The sequence below is a fragment of the Periplaneta americana genome, chromosome 2 (genome assembly GCF_040183065.1).
Source record: "Periplaneta americana isolate PAMFEO1 chromosome 2, P.americana_PAMFEO1_priV1, whole genome shotgun sequence".
In the NCBI taxonomy this organism is placed as follows: Eukaryota; Metazoa; Arthropoda; class Insecta; order Blattodea; family Blattidae; genus Periplaneta; species Periplaneta americana.
In genome coordinates, this window is record NC_091118.1 from 218,474,833 (window position 1) to 218,500,964 (window position 26,132).

At 36.6% G+C, this 26,132-nt stretch overlaps 1 protein-coding gene across 1 annotated transcript in view; it reads right to left on the reverse strand.

Annotated features, from left to right (window-relative positions):
- hop (tyrosine-protein kinase hopscotch) overlaps positions 1-26,132 on the reverse strand; it is a 77,120-nt gene that overhangs the window by 19,535 nt on the left and 31,453 nt on the right. The window contains exons 6-11 of the mRNA XM_069819586.1: positions 21,801-21,928; positions 21,443-21,655; positions 17,882-18,003; positions 13,284-13,437; positions 10,800-10,947; positions 3,308-3,430 (exon numbers count right to left, since the gene is read on the reverse strand). Of these exons, the coding sequence (XP_069675687.1) occupies positions 3,308-3,430; positions 10,800-10,947; positions 13,284-13,437; positions 17,882-18,003; positions 21,443-21,655; positions 21,801-21,928 (888 nt within the window). The remainder of the gene's footprint in view (positions 1-3,307; positions 3,431-10,799; positions 10,948-13,283; positions 13,438-17,881; positions 18,004-21,442; positions 21,656-21,800; positions 21,929-26,132) is intronic.

Sequence of the window (26,132 nt, forward strand, 5' to 3'; positions counted from 1 at the left end):
ATGTAAAGATCCTAACTCCATTATGAATGGAGATTAAAATGTTCTAGTCTAAAAGAAATAAAATAAAACGAGAATAAGTTTGCACTAGAAGCAAGAAGAAACAGAGCTGTGAACAAGATCACTTTCCCTTTCCTAAACTCCTGAGTCCTGAGAGTACAGTATACTATACTACACTTCATACACGATTATGATATAAGATGTGTGTGCAGAGTTCCGAAGTATAGTATAATATACCTGCATTTGTGCCCTAACTGTAACCTGCAGAATTTTTTCATCATGTCATTAGCTTTTTTTTTGAAGTGTAGAATTATACTGAACTTTAAAAATAAAACAACAAACGTCTCAGAACTCAGGAGGCCATACATGCAGCAAACTGCCAATTATTAAGCAAGACCTAATTATAATTAATTCACCAACAAACTTGATTCCTTGACGCTTATAATGATTATGCTAGTAGCATAAACTCGGTAAATTAAATATGTGCATTGATAAAGGAACAATGAGTCTAACTATAAAATTAATTTTTATACATCTTGATTACACACTTTATATATACACTTAAGATTTAATTATAATTCGAAACAACTTTCTAGTGTTAAATTGAAACTAAATTGGTAAATTACCTTAGTTGACTAGTTTCGACTGCAATGTTAGTCATCTTCAGAACTAGTTAGGTCTGTGCTTGTTTTCTGTTTTTTCTGGAGTTGCTTTGGTGGTGGGTGCATTTGTGTTCGGTAGTGGACTGTCAAACACACCCACAAAATATCCTCAATATACAATAAAATTTCAGAAAACACACCCTATTTGACTCTGCACTAGTGAACACAAACGCACCCACCAAGGTGTTTAAAGAATTGAAATTCATCAATTTTCATGCACAACAGCAAATAGCCACATACGTCAAAACAATTACTCCACTGTATCAGGAGTTCCTAAACTCTGCATCGTGTTGCCCACAGCTTTAAGGAAGCAAACTTATAATGTATAGTGAAATACAACATGCATGCACATTTTATTATAAGAATCTGAGAATAGCAATGCACTCTATTGGACTGCTGGGCAACAAATGGACTTATCCTCCAATGTTGGCCATTAAAAGAAGAAGACTTTTATAATATTTATCTTCAGTAACAATGAACAGAAATGAGTTACAGCAGATCCACCATCAACCTTTACTAGTGCTGAGTAGGAACAGTTAATACGCATCTTTAGACTCTTTTCTGTTAATTGCAACATGCTGCCTTGTTCAAGATAGGCTGTAATTAACAAATACGAACAACGTACAAAATGTATGCCAAACCAATTGCCCAATACTGCGGAGGAGTATTGATGACATCACTCAAAAACTATCTTCATGAACTCAATTTATTTCAAAATCAAGCCTAAGATTAATTACTGGAGTAGTAAAAACAACTCCAATCATTTGCTAAGAAGATTCTTCCGTATAAGCACTGATACAGTATGAGAAGTTAGATTGCCATATACAGGAAATATCCAAATTGTGGATAGATTAAAATTCATAAAAGTTTTATAAAGTTAGTACAGGAGATTAAAAAAAGACTTAATTATCTCTCAAAGAAAAGAAAATATATTAATGGAAGACAACCCATTAAATAGCTTTTATACAGAACACAGTTCGGTCCTTATGGACGATGTTAAAAATCCGAAACAGATAAACTAATTTTGAAGACTCCAGTTATAGAAACAATTGAGAGAAGATAGTACCCACATAAGGAGTGGTTACAGATGTCACATTCACCAGAGCAGGAGGATCATGTCCTCTCTTTTCATTTTACCATTCTGTGATCGTCAAACTGTCGATCGCAATCTACCAGCAGATCGTGAGGGCCTTTGAAGTTGATCGTGACACAGAGCATACATGAACTTAAAAAGATGGTGTTATTTTCTTTTCCAATTGACTAGATTTTACCATTTGGTCGAAGCAATGAGTAGAGTTTCAGCGAATACAGTCATGGGGAGAGTAGAGATTATGTATGCTGACAACTGAAAAGTGGCTTATAAAGCTGTTATTTCTCCCTGCAGTTTGAAGAATGTACATATTTGGTTGATACAGCGCAACTAGTAATATTTGTAAGATTGATCTTCAGTGAAAATTATTCCACTGAAGGGACACACAACAGAATAGGATACTTACTCCAAGTTCAGAAACTTCACCATTTCCGGAAGTGTTCTATTGAGCAAGCTTGTAGGTGTCACTACAGATGGAACACCGGCTTTTACTGGTGTTCAAAATGTTTTCCTTGCAGAAAAGATAATAGTTTCCCGAATTTTGTGTCCTATCACTACATAATTTACCAGCAAACTTTGTGTTCAGAATTTAATTAAGGATGGATATGAAACTTGCAATCAAAACTGTTAACCAAGATGTTTGTTCAGAGCCTGAAAGATGAGCTCAATTGTATGGTTATCTGCTTCTTCACACAGAAGTTTGCTGGCTTGGCAGAGAATGAGTATTGTAGTGCTTCAATGACTTGCTGCCACTAATGGTGGTATTTTCAAGAGAAAATGGTTTTCAGGTCCTCATCTTAAAGACTCTTGATTAGGTTCAAGGCTTTGTCTTTCTAGTCGACATAACAGAGAACTCAACGAATTTAACCTTAATCTTCAGGGCAAAGAGAAAATCATTCTCCAAAAAACTTGAACTCTGGAAGAAGAAATTCAGCAGAGGAGATTTAAAACACTTTCCTTGCTTAAAAGGACGAATTTAAAATGAAAACGCTTCTAATTCCTACACTGGTTTCAGTCATCTTGAGATTCTCTCCACCTTTAGAAGAGAGTTTTAGCATCGGTTCACTGGCTAGTTTGTTGCAATCATTTTAATGAACGTTGATGTTGAAATTTATGATCATGTCACAGAGATGTTTAAAGGACACCGCAGTCCTGGAAATGGAACTAACAAATTTCAAAGTGACTTGTGACTGAAGAGTGTGGCTGCATCTGCCTAGTCACTTGTGACAAAAGAAAAATATCCCGTTTTAGTACAGGTGACTTTATGGAAAAATGCTTTGTTCTCTTCAACCTATGTGAGTAATCTTTTTCTACCATGAAACTCGTCAAAAACAAGTGCCAAAACACACTAATCGATTCTGTGATTTCTGGGTACATGCTGGCATTTGAATAAATAACGCTGTTTTTTGTTGAGTTCACAATGAACTCTTTGCATGATGCACTTGTTCAAGCCCTAACCTGTGATTCCTGGGTACATGCTGGCATTTGAATAAATAACGCTGTATTCTGCTAAGTTCACAATGAACTCTTTGCATGATGCATTTGTTCAAGTTCTCACCTGTGACTCCTGAGAACATGCTGGCATTTGAATCGGTGACGCTGTTTTCTGTTGAGTTCCCAAGACCTCTGAACACTCTGGAGAAAGCTGTGGCATATGAATGCACACGCCTTGAGTTGAACACTGCAACATATTCAAGTAACAAAATGTTTTAATTACTTCAGGACATGAACTCAAATTCTGCTGTCACTTCGAATATTAGTTAAGAACCTTTCCAATGCTTTATTAGTGAAAATAAATAACAATTTATATTTTTAAGTACATGATCATGATTTTTTACTTGCACAGTTTTCAATTTAAGATTTACATTTTGAGTTAAGGCCCATTCACAATCAAAAGGCAAGCACTAACATTAACATAAACGTAAGACGTACACCATATAGCAGTCACAATGACTGTTGTTACCGTATGTAATCACGGCAAAATAGATTGAACGATACGGGCGGCTGTGCAGTCACGGCCCAGTTAATAATATAATTATTATTATTATGACAATGTGGTAAAAGTTTATTAACTACGATGGAAACTAATAACGATATAGCTTTGCAGTTTATGTTTTGACAACTGTATTGACTTTTGCTTGCAGTAATTACATAATAACTAGAAATGGTGCTTGTAGATGTTGGTGGGTTCATCCATTGAATGTGAGAAGAATCCAACAAGGAGATTTTCATAATCTCTTAAAAGAAATGCGACAAAAAGATCCTCAACAATATCTTTATTACATGAGGATGACACCAGACCAATTTGATATGTTGTTGAACATGGTAGCTCCATTTTTAAAAAAGAAAAGTAACAGTGCCTCTTTGCCAGCAGCACTGCATGTGTCCATTATACTTGGGTAGAACTTTTGTTTTTATCTCAATAATAATAATAATAATAATAATAATAATAATAATAATTATTATTATTATTATTATTATTATTATCATTATTATTATTATACTGCAGTGACAAACTGTGTATGATTTGCAATAAGTCAATATCCAGTTCACGAGGAATGATGGTTTTCAGATGTGATTTGCATCTTGTTAAAAACTCATAAAATTCAACAGTGTTTTATATTCAATTTAACCATAATAATTGCGATGAGAATCCTAGCTCTATCTCATAACAACTCACTAGTGTTGAATATAAACAATTACATATTACAATCTCAAACGATCGGTCATTTGAGTTGGGAATAGTACCTGAACATCCAAGAATCCTGGCTGAACCTGACAGGCAACGATATCAGTAAGTTATAGTTTCTCAATATATAGCATAGCAGTAGATAATACATTTCATCTTTTGTCAACTTTTCTAAAGAAACAGATTTTTATAACTAGCCTACTATGTTTTTTTTTTTTTTATACTTGCAGGTTCCTGGCTACTGGAGATTCAATACCTCAGGATGGAGCTATAGAATTGGGAAATCAACTTGCTGCAAAATTATTCATGAAACCACACGGGTAATTTGGGATGCTCTTCATGAAGCTTATCTACCTCTTCCCAACCGATATGACTATGAAAGGATTGCACATGATTTCAATAATATTTGGTGCTATCGAAGGCAAACATGTTGTCATTCTAGTGCCTACAAACTCTGGATCTCAGTTTTTAATTATAAGAAGACACTTAGCATTGTTTTAATGGCAGTGTGTGTTGCAAACTACTGCTTCACGCATGTTGATATAGGAGCATATGGGTCGCAGAGTGATGGAGGAATTTTCAGACAGTCACAGTTTGGTAAATAATTAAGTAATAATTCACTGCCTTTACCACAACCAGCACCCCTTCCACACTCAGATACTTTTGTTCCATACTACTTTCTTGGTGACGAGGCATTCCCTTTGAGTACAAATTGAATGAGACCATATGCAGAAGCTTCATTAACAAATTTAAAAAGAAAAAATCTTCAATTTTCGTCATTCAGGAAGTCGGCGAGTTATTGAAAATTCTAGTTGCTTGTTGGCGAATATTTCATAGAGTTATTAATGCTAATCCGGAACATGTGGACAGTATCATAAAGGCTACAGTGTGTCTACATAATTTCCTCAGAATTTTGGAGAAGCAATGCAATGTTACAACATACTGTCCAACAGCATTTGTTGATAGGGAAAATAATGGAGAGTGGAGAGGGGCAATACCAGAGCATGTATCCACTAGCCAATTAGGATTGGTGCAAGGAATGCCGCTGCAAGTGCTCTCAACATTAGGGAAGAAATTTCTAATTTTTTCATTTCACCTTCTGGTGCCACAGATGGGCGAGTAGAATATTTCACGTGGACTTGGAAATGTCATGAATTGAGTGCTGCAAGATTAATAGGAACATATATAAAGCTTTACTTACTTACAAATGGCTTTTAAGGAACCTGAAGGTTCATTGCCGCCCTCACATAAGCCCGCCATCGGTCCCTATCCTGTGCAAAATTAATCCAGTCTCTATCATCACACCCCACCTCCCTCAAATCCATTTTAATATTATCCTCCCATCTACGTCTCGGCCTCCCTAAAGGTCTTTTTCCCTCCGGTCTCCCAACTAACATATATAAAGCTTTAGCGTAAATTAAACGTGAAGTGTATTATCAGTCCAAAATGTGACGCAGCAGGTTGTGATCAAGCAAACCCAAACTCAACAATATGTCTATAAGGACTTACTAGTTCTTCCTAAATTTCAACTGAGCTTATCTCTCAAAGGGAGTGTTACAATATTTTCTTTCTATGCATTTCAGAGAACATGATTATCACATTTTCATGAGAACATGTCTCGTTAACTCTTACGCATTCATGCTGCTGACACCTCAAATGCTGTATAATGGGTTCTTATCAGCTATTTTGCTAGTGAACAATTAAAATATACACCTATATGAAATACTTTAATACCTGTCACAATGTTATAATATTAATGTACAGTAATGGTAATATTTCAGTATTGGTTCACATGTAATATTCGAACGTCTATTCACTCAAAATCATAATTTACTGTTTATCTTCCTTTCCAGCCCACTTTCTTGACTTTTCTATGCGCACAGTCACTACTTAATACCCATTGTTATTATTTATAACACAAGTATGGTCAGTTTAGTCACTGTCACTATTTACAATAGGAGCGTTGTTGTAACACTTTAAACACATCAATTAAACTGTTATCATCTCGAGTATGCAAATTCCGGTTTCAACATTTACGGTTATGCCGTACTAAATTCTAAGAAAGGTACTCAACGTTTCAGAAGCACGAACTTACTCAATGTAGTTAACAACTCCGTACATGTGACTGGGATGTTCAACAACACCCTGCCCGATTGCTTAAGGATTAATTATATTTCAAGTCCGGCGAGGTCTATATTGAATCCAAATGTATTATCTTGCTATGGAAAGTTTCAAAGAATGTAGTTCGCTTTCTACTGGGCTGGAGGGCCTACCAACAATTTAGGTTAGGTAGTGAAGCATTTATGAGATGACAATGATTATTTGTGCATTTCAAGAAGGGTTTGATATTCACCAAAAGCAAGATCCTCTAATTTTTGTCAAGAAATACACTAAAAACTTTCTGAAGCTGAACTTCGCTTATTTATTATTGTGAGATTCAGTTATGGTCACTTAATGTTTTTTTTTTTCAAAATAACCATGAGTATTGTTTTTTGTGGGAGAAAAATTAGAACTGGTATTTATCACTACACCACCTACATAAAACACTTGTAATGAAAAGAAAAGAATACTTCACAGATACATGTGTTTTCTTTGGTGAGAAAAAATGAAAATGAGAATATTGTGGCGGCAGGCCAGAACTTTCTGGCCGCGTCGAGGAGTTTCACGCACGTCTGGGGAGAAGGAAGGCACGGGGAAGTGGAACTCGGGCTTCGGCATGTGCTGGGCACGGCGCGGAGAGAGGGGGAAGAACTGCGGTCCCAGCGCGGAGCGGAAGGGGAAGGAAGATCACAGCGCGGGGCGGAAGTAAGGAAACGTCTGGAGATCGTTTGTTGTGGGTTCCAGAGGCTTCGCGACGCAGAACATTCTAGACATTCGTGGTAAATAAATAACACCGCGAGTGCCAACGAAGTCAATCAGTCAGCAAGTGAGCCAGCCTTAGGCAGCGAGCAGCTGGACCTGAGTTCGAGTTAGTCGTCGGAGAAGTTAGTCAGTCAGTGAATCAGCAGCGAGAGAGCAAGTTAGTCTTCAGTCAGCATTCAAGTCTTGGACAGCGGAGACGTTTCCAGAGGATCTGAGTTCGAGGTGCAGTGAACTTGAGTAGGTCCATAACTGTGGCAGTATCCAGGTGAGTGCAACATACTCGGAGGTCTTGGGTTCGACGTGCAAGGAACCGCATTTGGAGGGCGGGGTTCGACGAGCAGGGAACCGCGTCTGGAAGGCTTGGGTTCAAAGTGCAGTGAACTGTATCCGGAAGGCTTGGGTTCGAAGTGCAGTGAACTGTAGCTGGAAGGCTTGGGGTTCGATGTACCGTGAACTTGAGTGAGTGAGCTAAAAGAACTAGCCAAGGTGAACGAACTGTGAACTGAGAACTGACAGTTTTGTCCTGTACATAGTGCTTGGTGAACATTAGTTGAGATTAGGCGTACATTGCTGTTCCCAATAATACACGTGAATTGTCATTGTCGTTCTGTGGAGTGCAATAACAACTACTGTGTTGCTGTGTTGAGTGGAATATCCATTGTTGACGGGTGTGTAATTAGAGTTAAAAATAAAAGTCACACTGTTGTAAATAAAAGTTACAATATTAAACAACTTTAAATCATAATACTTTTGCCTCCACATGATGAAACCTGTATCCTTGTAATGAAATACAATACAATAATTCAATAAAAAAAAACACAATAATCACTTTGAAACTATTGTAGACGGCTTTTCTTATTTGCCTCAAACAGTACCTGTGTTATCTTTAACATTGTATTGTGCTTTATGTCCTCTGGCAGTGAAGATAAGTGATTTGCAATAAAATTGGCAAATGAAGCATCTTGACTTGAACTTCTCTTTTCAAACAATTCAGTAAATTTTTTTGAGGCCTCGGCTATTAGTCGCACGTTCTCTTCCATACAGCTTTCCACAACTTTACGTTTTGCTCTCCTCTTTCCCATTGATGGTGTCTCTAGATTTGTGCCTAATGTAGGTAGCTCAGTTTCTTCCTCATCATTGGAAGGAGTTTCTGAACTTAACCTTTGAACTCCATGTTCAAAGATTGTGTCGAAGTCAGAATCCTCTGTAATAGCATACGAGTCATTATTAGATGCCGATTGACTACTGGTACTAAGACTGGATGACTTTGGTAATGTTAAATTGCTGAAGGTTCTTCTGGCCTTAATGCATACCTGCACAAACAGCGCTCAATGAGCGCGCATGCTCCTTTGGAGCGGGAGTGCGGTGTTTTCCACTCGCCAAAATGGAGAGGAAAATACGTCAGAAAAACATAGACTTGCTATAGGTAGAGGAGAGGGAAACGACCACTCAGTTATCTAGTGGAGTGCAGTGTGTAGGCCTATTCTCAGTAACTGTTTCACGTTGCTTACCTATTTGTTACAGTACAGTATGGAGGAATCTAAAAGACGTAACATAACATTTAACTATTTACAGCTCGAACTTATTGATTTTCAATGTGACCTAAGGGCTAAAGATCGTTTGAATAATACTACTAGCCTGGTTGAGTTTTACAAGACTAAACATTAGCAATAATATCCACGACTACACAGGCTGGCTGTGAAAATGATTGCTATGTTTGGCTCAACTTTTATATTTGTGAGCAACTGTTTTCTATAACCAACTTTAATAAAGGCAGACATCGAACATCTGTAACTCATGTTTCATTACGATCAGTAGGCTACTGTTCCTTTCAGCTACCAACAACATAAAACCTCGTTTTGATGTACTGATAAATAAAAATATAACAAAATGATATTGTACATTTAAGTAGCTATAGAATTTCTATTATTTCTGTAAAATAAATACTTCTTTATTAATTAATAATAGTCCAAGATAGTTTTGCAAACACTGAACGGGAATTCAATTCATAAACACTCGTAATAGTACTTCCTTTTGTGTAGGCCTACATTTTGTACGAGCTCACCCCTTCTTCCAGTCCACCCTTATACAGAGCGCAGCTAATATCTGCATTCCGCTCATGAGCTGTGAGCCGGCTCGGAGAGCGCAAACCTTGTGCAGGCCTGCCTTAATGTGTTCGTCGAGGAACCTCAACAAAGACATTAAGAGCCATGGCTCTCTGAAAGTCGCCTTGGAACCATCAGTTATAACCTTCTTCTCCCAAGAGTATCTGTCTCTCAGGTTTTTCACTCGGTTTTGGCATATTTCAACTGAAAAATAATGAATGGCTTAATAGTAGTAATAATATCATAATGGGTTAAAGGCGAGATCATAGCTTAAGTGGCTGAGTTTTTTAGGTTATGTCTGCATTTATAAATTTGTTTTTACCTCATTGTCAAGAATAGCTTGCTAAACTATTGTTTTCTTTCTCTCAACAATCAAATTAGGCTAAATTTTACTTTGTGATTGTAGGAAAGTTATTACACTACATTCAATTACACCAATATAACATTTATAAATTTTACTAAGTTGTTTAAACAACCCTTACCTTCCGAATTCAATTCATTTGCAATTTTTTTCCAAATATTTTCCTTCAACACATTGTCTTTGTACAGTCTGTGTTTTTTATCAACAGGAAACGTTCATTTTCATACAAAATAATAAGTTTTTGATTGAATGACTCCATCCTGCCTGCTGTTCAATGAATTTGTCGCTGCAACTTATAACCACGGCCTATGAAATAAAATAGTGTCTGGACGCTGCTCATGAGATATTTTGAGAAGTTCGCTCTCTGATTGTGTTTTGTTTCAAAATAACAAACACAAGTGCAAAAGTTTGGAGCTTGCAAACTTTTCTTGTGTTTACGTCAGTGTTTGCGCTTACGTATTTCATTGTGAATGCTTTCATTAAGTAACATGGGTCCAAAGTCTTGCGTTTATGTTGTGTTTCCATTTAATTTTCATTGTGAATGGGCCTTTATACTGTTGGATTTGCTGGTCTCTGATAGACTGAGCATACCACTACAACACTCAGGGTGCGAATTAATGGAGGGGATGGGGTATTTTCCCCCTCTTGGAATGTTATTCCCTCTCATAAATTCATATTAACATCCCTGCCAGGGTAACTTACATTCCCCCCTCACAAAATATAATTGTTTTAATACAAGTATACTTTATAAAGTACAGTATAAAGTAAGCAAAGAAAATAATATTGATGTGTTATCATCACCGCCAAGCTGACAACAATTAATAACTTAGGAATTACACATCTTATCTTAAGCCTGTTCACGGATATAATTATTATTATAAACAAGATGCAAGACAAGCAACTCAGTGCGACCAAGCATTGAGCCATATCGAATGAGAAAAATAATGATTTTATGTGTGGTATTCTCTGTCTAGGATTTCATCCCCTCTCATCAGAAATCTTAATTCACACCCTGACAACACGGTACCAGTACCTTGATACAGGATCTGATTTATGTCCCGCATGATGGCTTGAGGCTTCTTCCTCCGGTACGGGTCGAGGTCCCAGCACTCTAGCATCAGTCTGTATATGTCCACTGGACAACCACTGGGCAGTGGCAGCTTCTTTCCACTCTGGTAATACTGAACAAAATGCACAATTACCCATCACATCTCCTTACGTTCTTTAATCACTGTGTTATGTATTTCCTACCTGGCTCTTTTTTTTTATTCGTGGTGTCAATGTGACATCACCCACGCCAAGTAAGAGAGAAGGAAATACCATTCTCTCATCACGTGACCTCCATTGCAGTCAAACACTATAAAAGGAGATTAGCGACCCAGCTAGTGTCTCCACACTTCAGCTTAATCTCCCTAATTTTGATCCTCTAACATTCTTAATTTTTATTTCCCAATATTAATCAATCATCTTAACCTTCATGATTTCGAGCTCCGAAATTCACAACTTTAACATTCTTGGCTTCAAATCTCCAATATTCACCACCCTAACCTTCCTGAGTTCGACTTCTCCAATATCCATCTCACTTTGCCTTAGCCAATAGTTTCCTCTCTTCAACAATAGTAGTCCAGAGCTGTGAGTCTCGACAACAGGGATTATCTGCCTGCCACTTCAACATCAGGCCAGACCTTCTGAGATTCCACCACATCAAGCATATTCTCTCCAACTCTACCATATTATAATTGTTCCCTCACACTCTCCCTCTTACTACAGCATACTACCCAATATGTAACAAAAATAAAGCACTTCCTCCTCTGTGATGAACTGACCTCTGGTAAAAGAAAGAACAACAACACTGAAGCATTTTATTGGGAAGCTAGAGAAAGAGTGATGCAAGCCAACTTATTGCCATTCGATAAAAACAACATAATTTTATTATGTATCTTTCATCACCAACGAGGAAATATGGAAACACTTCAGGGAAACTAAAATGGTTTCCAACACCTGCTTACTCGGTGACACATAAATGAATATCTTAAAGACAATGTGGCATTCTTCGAGGAACCAAGTGATTGAGATTCAGGGATTAAGTTTCTAAAAAGGACTACAAGATCCAAATACATTAGATAGGGAACAATGGAAGAAAAAATAATAAAATGAACAGCATGATAACTTTTATGTATTATACTTTGTTTGGCTGAGGAAACTAGAACACTGTAAAAAGCCCTATAATAAAAGAAAGCTGTATAATAAAAAAAGAAGGTTCTAAAAATCAAGAATGATGTAGAGTTTAAAACTGTGGAGGCCCAGGTTCTGCTTGTTAAAAAGTAACTGAAACAAAACTTTCAGCTGTTCATCTGATACATTCTATGCTAATAGATTTAGTTTAGAAACTTCAATTTTTGAAATTTGATGTTTTTAAAAGAACTGACAACCACCTTGCACAACTCTAAAGAAGGAACTCAAGATAACTTTTAAGACTGTCACAATTATGTGTATGCAAACTGTGCGAACTTAACATACAAGATTGATCACAGTTGTGTTACATTCTTCAATCCCCACAACTTACAATACTTATGGCACACCATTCATCGAGGATTATTTTGTGTAAAGATATGTAGTGAAGGTGCAGCAAAACATTCAGACAGTGAATTTGGTTGAAGTTTTATATTCAATGATACCCAATTATCCTATTATTTTCTACAGCCATGTTAAAATTAATTTTGATCATTTGCTCCAAAGTTGATACTGAGAGGTTATTTTCCATGTATTCTGTCCCTGTGAATGACAGAAGATGCAAATTTATGCCAGAAAATGCTGAAAAACAACAATGGAAGTTTTATATAAAAACGTGTCTGTATTAAATTATAATTTGTATTCTTCTCAACTTCAACTGTCTATACTCGTATCATTCTATTGTACAGGATGAATAGAATCCGACCTAATTGGTGCCCCAACCTCAGAACAGGTTTCTACATGCTAATATATCCAGCATTAGAAAAGAAACTGTCCAGTAATGTACTTTTTAAATCTATGTCATCATTGTTTTTACATTATAAACCATAGTGTAGCATCATGAACTCTACTTTGGTGTTGCATAGCACACAGATGAAGAAAACAATTTTCTAATGCTGTGAACAATAATAATAATAATAATAATAATAATAATAATAATAATAATAATAATAATAATAATAATAATAATAATAACAACAACAACAACAGTAATAATAACAATAACATACAGTGAAAACACCAAAATTTGCCAAATTATCTGATGTATAGTTATGCATATGGCCAACATGTTAGAAACTAGTTTTTGATTAAGGATAACTAGGTCCCTTCCTATGTTAGCTATGACTAAATATTTTTAACATAAATGTAAGCAGTTTACATGAGGACAGAAATGCCAAACCAAGTTACTATCTAAATCCTTTATTAAAACCGTCTACCTCGAACTTTACTGTCTAGTAAAGAATCAAAGATACAGTCATGCAATACTTTACAATTAGAATCGTACCTTTTTCATTGAACTGATACTTGTGGATTCAGGTGGACACTCTCCATATGAAAATATTTCCCACATTGTAGTGCCAAAGGCCCAGACATCTGCTGCTATAGAGCCGCGAGCAAAGTCGAAATTGGGATAGCACTCTGTTGGAACCCAGTGGATGCTGAAAATCATTTACAAACATGCTTACAACTTTTGCTTGCTTCTTGTCTACCTCTTGTAAGTTTGGAGTACAGTATTATCTCAATATAACGTACTTTCCAAAATAAAGTATAAATATTATTTTTTTATGTACATTATACTGTTTCACCGTATACACCATCTCTAAGAAAAGGTGTGGCTGGAAGCTTAGGTCATCTCCACCAGTTTTAATAGAATTTAATACCACCAGCATCTACGAGTACATGTGTTATGACCAGTGAGGGAAGTGGGAAAAAATCAGAGGCGGTACGCTATCCCAAGATTTTCTCCCAGCATACCATTTAAAAAAGGCATACCGTACCCCTCTCTTACAACATACACGTACATATAATAACTGTTTCGTGCAGTCAGTAACGCAAATCTTTGAAGCTTACACAAAACATTACATTTCTTAATAAAATAATTTCAAGTTACTTCAGTTACTTACCAGATTATTTTGCAATGTTCATTGAGACTTGTCACTTAAAATAATGTTAAAGATTCAAAGTGCCTTATTTAATTATTAATAAAAATTGCACCAAAAACAAAAATTACCTTACTAAAGTATGCTGAAGCAGAAATTTACCTTTCTGATTTGAATGACTTTATTGTCAAACGCAACAACCTTTCTGATGTGAGGCTCGTCATCTTATTCATGCAGAAACTCATGCAACATCTGATATCACACAGCTGTTTCCAGCAGCACTCAGCCATGTCCTCACACATTTCTCTGGGTTGAACTTGTGCACTGGGGTGCCTACCAAGTTGCTGGCTGTTTTCACCTGGAGCTGATTCCTTTCAGGGGAATATATTGTGTTCATGCCACTGAATGATCGTTCACATTCGGCTGTGGATATGATTATTGTTTTCACAGCTCGAAACAGAAATTTCAAATCATCTATTATTGTTTTGTCAGATGCATACAACCTAAATGCTGTTACCATTTCCCTCATGGAACCTATATACAATTTTTCACATAGATATTTTATTTTACTGTCTCCAAAACAAATATCACTGCCTACATCTTCTGGCCACTTTGTTTCGTCAAAAACTTCTAAATTACTTAAAAGTTCCTGATATTTAGCTTGTAAATATCGTGCATTAGAAGTAGAAGATCTATGTGACTGACTGACTGCTCCATTTCTTCCACTAATGTACTGTAAAAGCTTGTTCGTTAATTCTGCACACTCTTCCATGTTCACGCCATTCAGTTTCTTACACTCAGCTGCAGTTCTTGCTGACTCTGTAAAGAGTGAAATACACCAGTTTGTGATCCTGAATAACAGCTATTTCCCTCTTCTGTAATTGAAGCGACAGATGTTCTAATTCATTCAAAGCATCTATCATCAAACCCATATTCAGGACAAAGTTGATATCAGACTATCCAGCAGTCCTTTGTACATGGCTCTTTCCTTAGAGACTCTTGTCTGATCTTCCATAGCAATCTTAAAATGAATGGAAAGCGCTAAAAAATTCTTCCAAATAGCTCTAATCGACCTCGCACTTGATGAAACCCATCTAACTCCTAAAATTCTTCCTATAGCCTGAATTTTAGTACACAGGTCTGAGGCACATTGCTGCAATTGATAAAGGGAACATAGTTTACCGAAGAAATTCCTCATGTGGTTAATCTGTGTCAACTTGGACACAACATCACCAACTGTTAATTCAAGGCGGTGGTTGGCACAGTGCCACACAATAAGCTGAGCCTTACTGCCAGTCCTGATATGCTGGTTGGCACAGTGCCACACAATAAGCTGAGCCTTGCTGCCAGTCCTGATATGCTGGTTGGCACAGTGCCACAACACAACAAGCTGAGCCTTAATGCCAGTCCTGATATGCTGGTTGGCACAGTGCCACACAATAAGCTGAGCCTTACTGCCAGTCCGTTGGCACAGTGCCACACAATAAGCTGAGCCTTACTGCCAGTCCTGATATGCTGGTTGGCAGTGCCACACAACAAGCTGAGCCTTACTGCCAGTCCTGACATGCTGGTTGGCACAGTGCCACACAATAAGCTGAGCCTTACTGCCAGTCCTGATATGCTGGTTGGCACAGTGCCACACAACAAGCTGAGCCTTACTGCCAGTTCTGATATGCTGGTTGGCACAGTGCCACACAATAAGCTGAGCCTTACTGCCAGTCCTGATATGCTGGTTGGCACAGTGCCACACAATAAGCTGAGCCTTACTGCCAGTCCTGATATGCTGGTTGGCACAGTGCCACACAACAAGCTGAGCCTTACTGCCAGTCCTGATATGCTGGTTGGCACAGTGCCACACAACAAGCTGAGCCTTACTGCCAGTCCTGATATGCTGGTTGGCACAGTGCCACACAATAAGCTGAGCCTTACTGCCAGTCCTGATATGCTACCTAGCATATTAGATGCTCCATCACAAGCAAATGATATTAAATTGTAAGTTAGAAACTCTTGTGAGAAATGCTGAAGAAGATAGGTCTTTAAGGAATCATAAATGCACTGAGCCAAAGTATTTGAAAGTTCAACTAAGTAAAAAAACAGACTGCTGATTTCTTCAGAATTATTAAAATGCACCCGAAGACAGACACAAAGAACAGATTTTGACTTACTGATGTTGACTCATCACACCAATTTTGAGATTATTTTCAACAACTTGCTTAACTACAGTTTTCCTCATTTCTTCACCAATTAGATTTGTAATGTCAGCAGCTCAATGTTTAGAATGTAGAATTACCCCAATGCTCTCTGTTCAGGATGGTAGATCAGAAAATGGCCTTCCAAGCTTGGCACGAAAAATTCTTTATATGCTTTCATGGTAAACACCTTCTTGTTCAGCAGTTGCATTTTCAAGAATTTGTTTCTTTGCCTCTTCGAGTATCTTGACACATTCGCCATGGCCATGAGAATTTTTGTGATCAAAAATCTTTTTCCTTATTGCTTGACACATTTTAATATCGCTGACACCAAAAGCCATAACAGAATATGAAAACCACTCCTTTGATAAACATATTCTTTCTGAGTTGAAAGCACCTAAAGTTCCATTAGCTCTTATACATAATTTGCAGCCAAAACCTTTTGTTTTGGTTTTGTAGGTTAGGCAGTCATGTTCTTGAAATTTTGTTTGTCACTGAGTAACATTCAGAAATGTCGGAAAATAACCAAAATCTATTTCACTACCACTTTGCTGGCTTGAAGAAGCGTTTGACAAATCCCACATAGTCAAACTATTTTCATGTAGGCTGGATTCATTCAGTTTGGTCCAAACGTCACTAACACAATCACTGTTATCCTCTTTTGTGTCACTGAAGTTTCTCTTTATTCCTTTTGTGACAAATTTATCCATTATTAAATTAAAAACACCACTACGAAAAATGAGAATTACTAGATTTAACCCTTTGCAGCACAAATTAATTTTTTATGTTTTTTTTTTTTCATTTCATGGATCATAACAAAGCTTCAATCAATTTTTTTTAACATTTTAACTGCACACAATTTCAAAACATAGATGGCACCTCTATGTATACTCAAGAGGTGGTTCCTTGGTGGAATATCTGTGCCATAAAAGAGTTGTAGAACTGTAAGAGAAAATAGGACTTGAATGTGTACTTCTCCCACCCGAACCCAATAAATTAGACCAATACATTTTTCCCTTAAGCTTATGAACAAGCTTTAGGAGAGTGAATCTACTCCAATTGAATTAAAACTTTCAGCACTTGAAACAATAAATACAATGTATTCAAAAGAAGAATGGCTTCATGTTTTATATACATACAATCAAATAAATGTGGAGTCAGTGTCTTCTCTTTTCATACAGCAGTCAGCCAATACAAAACAGCCTTTGATGGAGAAGCATTATATCAGATATATTACTTTAAAGATAAGCTTGATAAAGTAGTGCTATTTATAGACTCAAAATTTGCCACTGAAATGAAACTAATGTGAATTTATCCATATCTTCAGAAATAGAGAAATGCAGAACATTTTGGGTATAAGCAGTTACTATGGAAGAAAAAACGCATTTTCTTCCAGTGGATTCCTGGACACTACGGTGTGGAGGGAAATGAATTGCACACACTCTAGCTAAGAAGGGTTCTCAAATTCTGCAGATAAGACACAAACCTAAACTTTTCACACAGTAAACAGACTTATCCATAAAACCATCACTCAACATGGCGTAAAACCCCAGATTACCCCAAGGATGTAGCTGTTGCAGGATTCTGTTTCCTCATAGGTCATGGCTGCCTACTATATCATCTTCATCGTTTCGGAATTGCACCAAGCCTTATATGTATGTTGTGTGACCAACAAGAAGAATGTGACAAAACCATTTGATGCGCTGTCCCGCTATAACTAGCAGATACTGAATTTATAACCATTGTTATGTTCATGCCGTTTGAATAAATAAATAAATACCATTGTATAACAGAATTCAGCTTGCTACACTTACTCAGACGAGTTGAAGGAATGAAGTCCAGGATCAGCAAGGCGAACTAGGAATGTGTTGTCATCGTGAGCTGCGACTAGAAGTTTTCGACATCGAATGTTTCCATGTATCACACCTTGGTCCTCCTGCAGGGGACACATGTTGGTTACATTAAGCGAGTCCAATTCTTATTTCGTTTCGAAACAGTAATGTTTTCAATCACGAATTATTTGTATTAAATGAGATATTGATTACAGTTCTAGCTACAAGTGTTATGAATGCAACTCAGTCCTCACCTTTCTAAAAAGGTTTAAAGATATAAAGGAAAAATAAAAGGTGATGTAAAATGATACACTTTCTCATAGTACATGTTACAAATGACCAAGATCTGTCTGATTATTAGGGAGCAGATTTTTATGACATAAAATAATTGTTGGCATGGTAACCAAGATGTTGCGATCACTGATAATGGAAGTAGAAACTATTTTATATTTTATTAGTTGGATAAAATAAGTTTTGAAAATATTAACACATGGTGTCAGAAGTGAAGTACAATATGTTAACATACCAACCAGGTCCATTAAAATGTGATGATAGAATAATAGAGAAATGAAAAGTGTTCAAAGAATCCTGGAAAAATTATGAAATAGGAATTGGACTAAAGGATGAAAGCAACAGGAAGAGAGCAACAGTTTTTAAATCAATTGAATCAGACAGAGCTAAAAGGAATTAAGTCACTTTTCATAACTTTTCAGGAGAAGCAAAAATATTCCACTAATAACACAAATATTATATTTTTATATTATAGAAGACAAAAGAATATTTAAAAGTCTTAGTTCCTATTTCCACCATTCAATGAGCATGACATCCGTTGTTCAAATTGTTGCATAACCCAAAACTGCATATTTTGATTTAGTTCCTTTTAGTTCCGACTGATTCAATTATAGGAAACAAAGGAATCAGATTCATGACACAATTGTGCCTGGTATCATCAAACAATTAGATGAGGAAATACAACCTAAAAAGAATATAATCTATGAAAGATATGTATTTTTTTCTAGTGTGCAAAATAATGATACATCATACTCTGAATTTATAAGACTGTTGAAGGAGAGAGTACAATTGTGTGAATTTGGATCAATAGAAGGTGAATGATACGTGATTGTTTGGTAGTTAGAATTCAAGACAATGCGTTATGAAGACATTTATTAAGACAACATGATTTAACTTTAGAAAAACTAATAAATGAAGCTTGTACAACTGAACAAACAGAAAAACAGTTAGAAGAAGAAGAAGAAGAAGAAGAAGAAGAAGAAGAAGAAGAAGCTATAAGGAAGCACACTAATGAACTGAATTTGAGGCCTAATATAAAAGAACTCTAAATAAATTTTCAGATAATTCAATGGCACAATAGAAGATGCAGAAAGAAAATGTACCTTGAATGTCAAGAAAGTGAAGAAAGGTGGAATTCTTGATGTCCTAACATGATGATATAATTCTTGGACTAAATACTGCGTTAAACCTGAATCCAGTAAGTCCAAGAAAAGGAGTATTCATAAGGAAGGTACAATTAGAAGATTTTGAAGAGAAGTTGGGTGATATAGGAAACCTGAAGGTGGAAGTGAAGAAAGACGCAGTTCCAGTTATTGGGTCACCAAGAAGATTTCCTATAGCCATGCGTGCCGAAATAAAGAAAGAATAAGATCAATTGGTTAAACGAGATATTATAAAGAAAGGAGACCATCCTACAAAATGGACTACAAACATGGTGTCTGCCAGAAGACCCAATAGAAACCGTTCATGCGTTGCACCCAGAAAATTAAATGATAACCTGACACACAATACTCCTGATCACGTATATAACAGATTGCAGATTGGCCATTCTAATGTTAAAAATGGGAGCATGTGGAAGAGAACAACCATCAGGATCACCACTGTCGATTTAAAACAACTGCTAGGTGGAAGTACAGTTGCTTCATGCAATTCAAATGGGAGTTATGACGTGACTCCTTCTATTGTCACTAGATGACAGTGTAGTAAACTTGCTGTCAAACCTATAAGGCTGAGCAATCTGTTATATAGTGATCAGGGATTATACCCACAGTACAAGAAATATCGAGTAAAAGTTTTTACAATTTTAGATGCAAAGAATGGCTTTCATCAAATGAAACTAGACAAAGAATCACAAAAGTTGACAACTTTTGGATCTCATATGAATGGTATTGTTTTCTCAGATCCCCTTTGGAATTTCTGTGGTCTATAGATGATATGGGGGAATCTGATACAATAACAGCCAAGGTAGTACAGTGATATTATGAGTGACATAAGAATAAGTGAGGAAACATTGAAGGAGATCAGGAAACTGATAAATATAGAAGATGAAGGGAAATTATTATTGAAATATGTACAAGAAGGTTGGCTTGAAAAAATATAAAAATGGTTCAACACATTGTACAGAAATGGTTGAAGATTCGAGATCAAATTACTTTAAACAATAGAATTTGATTAAGAAACCAATAGATCTATACACTGTACCTAAAACTACGGAAAAGAAAATATTACATACAGTAGAGATCAGGGTAATGAAACCTCTATTCAATTTGCTAAAATGAGGATGTTTTGGAAGGATAGGAATGGATTGCGATGTGAAGCCCTTGACACAAAAATCAAAAAGAGACCTACTCCTGTAAGTGATATAGCAGGCGATATATTAGAATTCAACAGCAAATTGTATTTAGTGGTGTCAGATTATTATTCATCAATTTCTGAATTTTAAAAAGTGATGAATCTGACATCAAAACTCACAAATAACGCATTTAAAAAATATTTGCTAGATATAGAGTTTCAAAAATATTGTATTCAGATGAAGGGACAAATTTTTGTTCTAGAGAATTTAAGAACTACCTAAGTTGAAATTTCTTACATAAATCATATCCACATCAACCATAAATCCAAAGATAAAGCCGAGTCAGCAGTAAAGTCTGGAGTTTTCACGTAGGTCTCCTGACTGAGGTCAAATCCTGTAATTTCTCCGATATAAACATTTCTGTGACATACAGCTTACACTGTTAAAAAAAAAATCCAAGAAGAAAATCTATTAAAAACGAAGTGAGGTAAATCGTCATTCCATGTCTCTATTTGAAATAATGATCCATTACTATTTAATAAGCGTGCATGTGCGTCACTCCTGAATGATTTGACTTGCAGTTACTGACTGTGAGCAATAGATTATGAAAACCGCTGTATGGGAAGCGATAGACTGACAGACTGTTCCTGTAACATCAAAGATGCTGAAAATGAATATTTCCACGAAAACCTCGAAATCAGAATTTTGCAATGCCACAATCTATTTCTTCTCATTATAGTTCGCATGATGGGAGAGTAAAAAGTGAGGGCAAAGGCAATAAACCATCACAATTTTTTTTCCAAGTGACATAATTTAAGTATCAACATATCAGTTTTCACCTGGAGTAGTACTTAATTACATTTCATGTGTTTCATAATCATCCAAAAAGATCAAAACAATGTTAATTTAATGATTTCAGAATGTCGATATAACCATGCTTATCTTGTAATATAACTTACTAAGTGCCAGAGAGCTTTAGCAAGGAATGCCCCTGCTTCCACCAGGTCCACTTGCTTCAGGCTCTGCTTGTGTTGTCGCAGGTACGCGTCCAAGGGACCCAGGCTCAGGTACTCCATCACCATGGCAAGTGGACTAGACAGAGTCACTCCATACAGCTTCACCACAGCATTGGACTGCAGCGCTGCCCATCGGCCTGCAAGCTCCAGGAACTCCTGGAACAGAGTACAATACATCCCGTAACAATAACAACATTATCCACTTCAGTTAATGAAAAGTAAATTAAACATGCAATTAATATGAAACTTTAATTTGTTCACTTAATTCAAGTCTGGGATAATCAAAATTATTGTTTATTACCTTCAAATATTTATCTCTGCATTCCTGCTTCAGAATTTTCATAGCAGCTTCAACTTTCTTGCCTTTGGTTGGTTTCCATACACTACGATACACGAGGGACATCCCACCCTTTCCTTCTTTCTTCTGATCTGGAAACAATATTTTATAACTTCTTATGTTAATAAAACAATGAATGTTTCTGTTGCACATACCTATATAACAATGAAGCTGAATACTAAAGTATAGGGGTGAACTGTAGTTAACTATTCTTGAACACACCTCCTCAGCTTGTGTCTGGATCCCAAATATCACAGGTTCAAACCCTGCTGAAGTGATTTTAGACAGGAAAAATATTGTAAAAGCAGCTTTCATAACATGTGGAAGTAAAATGATTGGTCCTTTATGGTACAACATTTGCTCACGAGAAGGTGCACTTTTTTTTTCAATATGGTCAACTAAATGAAGATGCAAACTTAATCAAGGATTTTAGCGAAAAGACAAGTTGTACTCTTCATACAGTTGGAAGATAGTGATCCGAACACTTAACTGACTCTTAGCTACCGCACTTCCAATGTTACTGAAGAGTAGCTGAAACTATTTGGGCATATTTCAGCAGAAAAATGTTGACTGTCTCAATTTTTAACCACTGTTGTTATTTAAAACAAGCAGTCATGCTGTGCATGGCAATTTCACTATACAATGACAGGTTGAAGCTCCTTTTAAAGTTCGTAAGTTTGAATAGTGTGAAGCAAAAACAGCTTGCAGAAAGATAGCTGCGAATTCAAACTGCATTACCCAAAAAACTGTTTCGGAATACCTACAGTGAAAAATGTATGTTCTACCTAATGCGTCACACCTCACACTATAGTGGAAGTAGACTGGTGTAACCTGTAACAATTTATTTACATCAAGTCTGATTAGTGTAAATTGTTACTAGTCAGCAGTGTAGGTAATGGAGGGGGGAAAGGAACTGGCTATCCTACCCCATTATCTCCTGGCTTAATTGCCTCTTGAATGATGCCTTATTGGTTCACTTATGGGGTTCAAACCGTCTTCGGACAGTTGACTAAATAACAACAAATAAATCTGGACTAGCTACGATTCTATTTTAAAAAATTAGTAGAGCCTCACCTGAAAAGTGTTTCCCCTTTTCTTGATCTTGTAATATATAAGACACAACTAATAATATGTCCACAGTTCAAACTATTTACACTACATTACACTAATAACTTCTTTGCACAAGAAATCCATTTGTCTGGTTTTCAGTTACGCAAATCTATCTATAGTTGTCTTGTTGAAATCTGGCAAAGACCGCATGAGTTCTTTTTCTATTGTCAAATTGCCAGTGCATTTAGTCTTGCCTCAACCATGGTAGTACGCAAGGATGATTTAATCCCATAGAATGTAGAGAAACATCTCTGTGGCTCAGCAGTTGTCATTGAAACAGTTATCAGGATTTTCAGTAACTTCACTGTTTCTGAATAAGTTGCGGACAGATTGCCTTATAAAAGTGTTCTCTTCCAGACAGCGTCACTAGCTCAGTTGTAAGTCTTTTTAATTGAAGGAACGATTTTATGGTATTTTCCAATATTTCTTCGGGAAAGTTATTTAAAATTTCCTATAATTTTCCCTATGGAAGCAATCAGATGACCACTGTGTGAAAAACGGGAACTATGATGATGTCACACACTTCTTTTGCTAGCAGTAGAAAGACGGTGCCATTTTGAACTGTTAATCATTACACAGTCTTCCTTTTCCTTTGCCCTAATATCTTGTATAGCTTTCTCAAGGAGGCAATGTTGTTAGTGACTTGTTCATCACTTTTGCATTTGATCATAGATGTGACATAATTAAAAAAGAATTATCTAATAGAAACATAGAACAATTAGACTACAAATGATCCATTAACCCCGATGCTTCATTCAGAGGCACACTATCAGTATTTTTGTTCTAGTGAAATTTCACCCAGTATTGGAAATCCTAGGGAGTCTTCTAGCAGTTGCGGTCAGCTAATGACCACAAAGAATATTTTTCATATCTTTTTTTATTACAGGGAAATTTGTTTTTATGCTTTTATAACTTGCATTATTGTTACACAGTGCCATCAAGAAGTCACTCCACACTGCGTGTGCAGCCAAGATTCTGCTAGAGAAGGGAAATTCAGGTGGCAATGATGGCCACTAGCATATGGTGTGCAGTTGAGATTCCGCCAACGTAGGGAATTCAGGTGGCAGCTAGTGTATGGTTATAATGTTCTGTGACAATAATGTATGAAATAAAAAATGAAAATAAATACTAAATAAACAAACAAATAATATGCAACTCGCCTATTACACATGTTGAAGATGTTTACCATTTTCTTGAAGACACAAATCTACTCACTTTAATTTATTTTCGAAGACTTTAATTGAAGTTTCTCTGATCACAGGGTTCATGTAATTACTGATCGTCGTTTTCAATTCATCCATTGTTTTGGGATTGTCCCTATAGATTGATGATTTAGCGGCCCCCCTAAGAGGATAATCGGGAGAGGTTAGAGCAGGGGATCGTGATGGCCAGAGTCTTTGAGAAATTATTCTCTCCCCAAAAATTACATTTAACAGTCGCATTGACTGATGCAACATACACCGTGGCGTTGGCTTGTTGAAAAAATGAAGTGTTCACTTAGCTGTCCAATGAAAGGAAATAAAATATCTGATTTTGTTTCTAAACAATAGGAACTAACGCAGATAGTGTATGAGTGTAAGTAGTGTAAACAGATCAATAAAATTAACAAAAGTGTAAAAAGTGCTACTTAACAAATATGACTAATGTGGAGACATGACACTGTGAACAAAAACTGTACTTTAAACATAGCTGTCCAGCTGGTATTGGATAAGAAGCGTCATCCCAGAGCCTATTTACATTACGTACACTAGTTTACAAACGAGTAACAATCGTAAAGCAGGGGTATGTAGTATAAACAGATCAATTAAATATCAGTTCTGAAAATGTTGGTAAAATAGTATAAATAAGTAACAGTTATGAAAGTATACAATGCTACATAAAAATACAGCTAATGTGTAAACATGATCTATTTAGTAATAAGGAGAACAGAAAGATGACTTACAACAGGCAACATTTAAACGTGCCTGTACCAAATACTGCACCTCTCACCCTGTGTCATTGCGCATGACGTGCTGCACATCATAACCAGCTCGGAGTGCCGTGCTGTTGTGGAGGAGTGAGCCATAAGCAAGAGAGCGAGGTGAAGTTGCCTTGCTCTCCCATGAGGAGGGAGCGAAATGCAATGACTGACTCACTCCTTTGTAAGGAGCGAGCGGAGAGCCGCTCCAGAGTGGAAAATGACTCGCTCATGAGCGACCCATCACTACTGTCGTGTCATCATTGGAGAGACTTGCGACATAATATGAATGCTTAATTTCCTTAGTCACACATTCCATACATACATCCTAGAAGTTCATTTTGTACAGTTTTTGACATGCCCTTGAATACTGTAGCACTATTTAGATGTTAGCGCAACAATGTATCTACACTGACCAGCAAATTTCTTTATGAACTATAATAATTTTATAGCTTATGCTTTATTTTCCTACATTCTGTCAAAGGCATATTGTAAAATGAAGTAAACATGTATCCTGTGCAGTTCATCAAAATGATTTTTGTTTGCTGTTTACTTTAAAATTCTTAAGTGTTGTAATTTATGCAGAATTTCAAGTAATGCATTTCATGGAGTTATTGAGGCAATGGCTTACATTAATACCATGAGCATTTCTTCTTCTTCTTCTTCGGTTCTACAGCTGGGTTCCAGCCTTGACCACCCCAACGATGCTTTTCCATGTCCTTCGATCTAACAACTTTGTTTTCCATCCTCTAACACCTGCTGCTATTATATCCTTCTCCACTTCATCCAGCCATCTTAGCTGAGGTCTCCCTACTTTTCTGGTGCCAAAAGGTATAGTGAGAGTCAATTTCTTGCAAGGATCATTTTCATCCTTCCTACAGATATGGCCCAGCCACCTGACTCTCCTAGCTTTAATTTCTCTGCAAACATCTGGTTCTTTAAAAAGTTGGTATAATTCATAGTTATACCTTTTCCTCCAACTGCCCTCTCATTTACTGGTCCGTATATCGTCCTCAGAACCTTTCTCTCAAATATACTCAGCCTACAATTGTCGGCACTGCCAACTGCCCAGGTTTCAGATGCATAAAGCAAGACTGGTCTTATTAATGTTTTATAGTGCTGAGGTTGATATCATGTGATCTTAACTGTTTTTGGAGTCATAACAGCACCTGTTTCCTGTGAGGAGTCTATGTTGGATTTCTGCACTCACATTATTATCTGAGGTGACT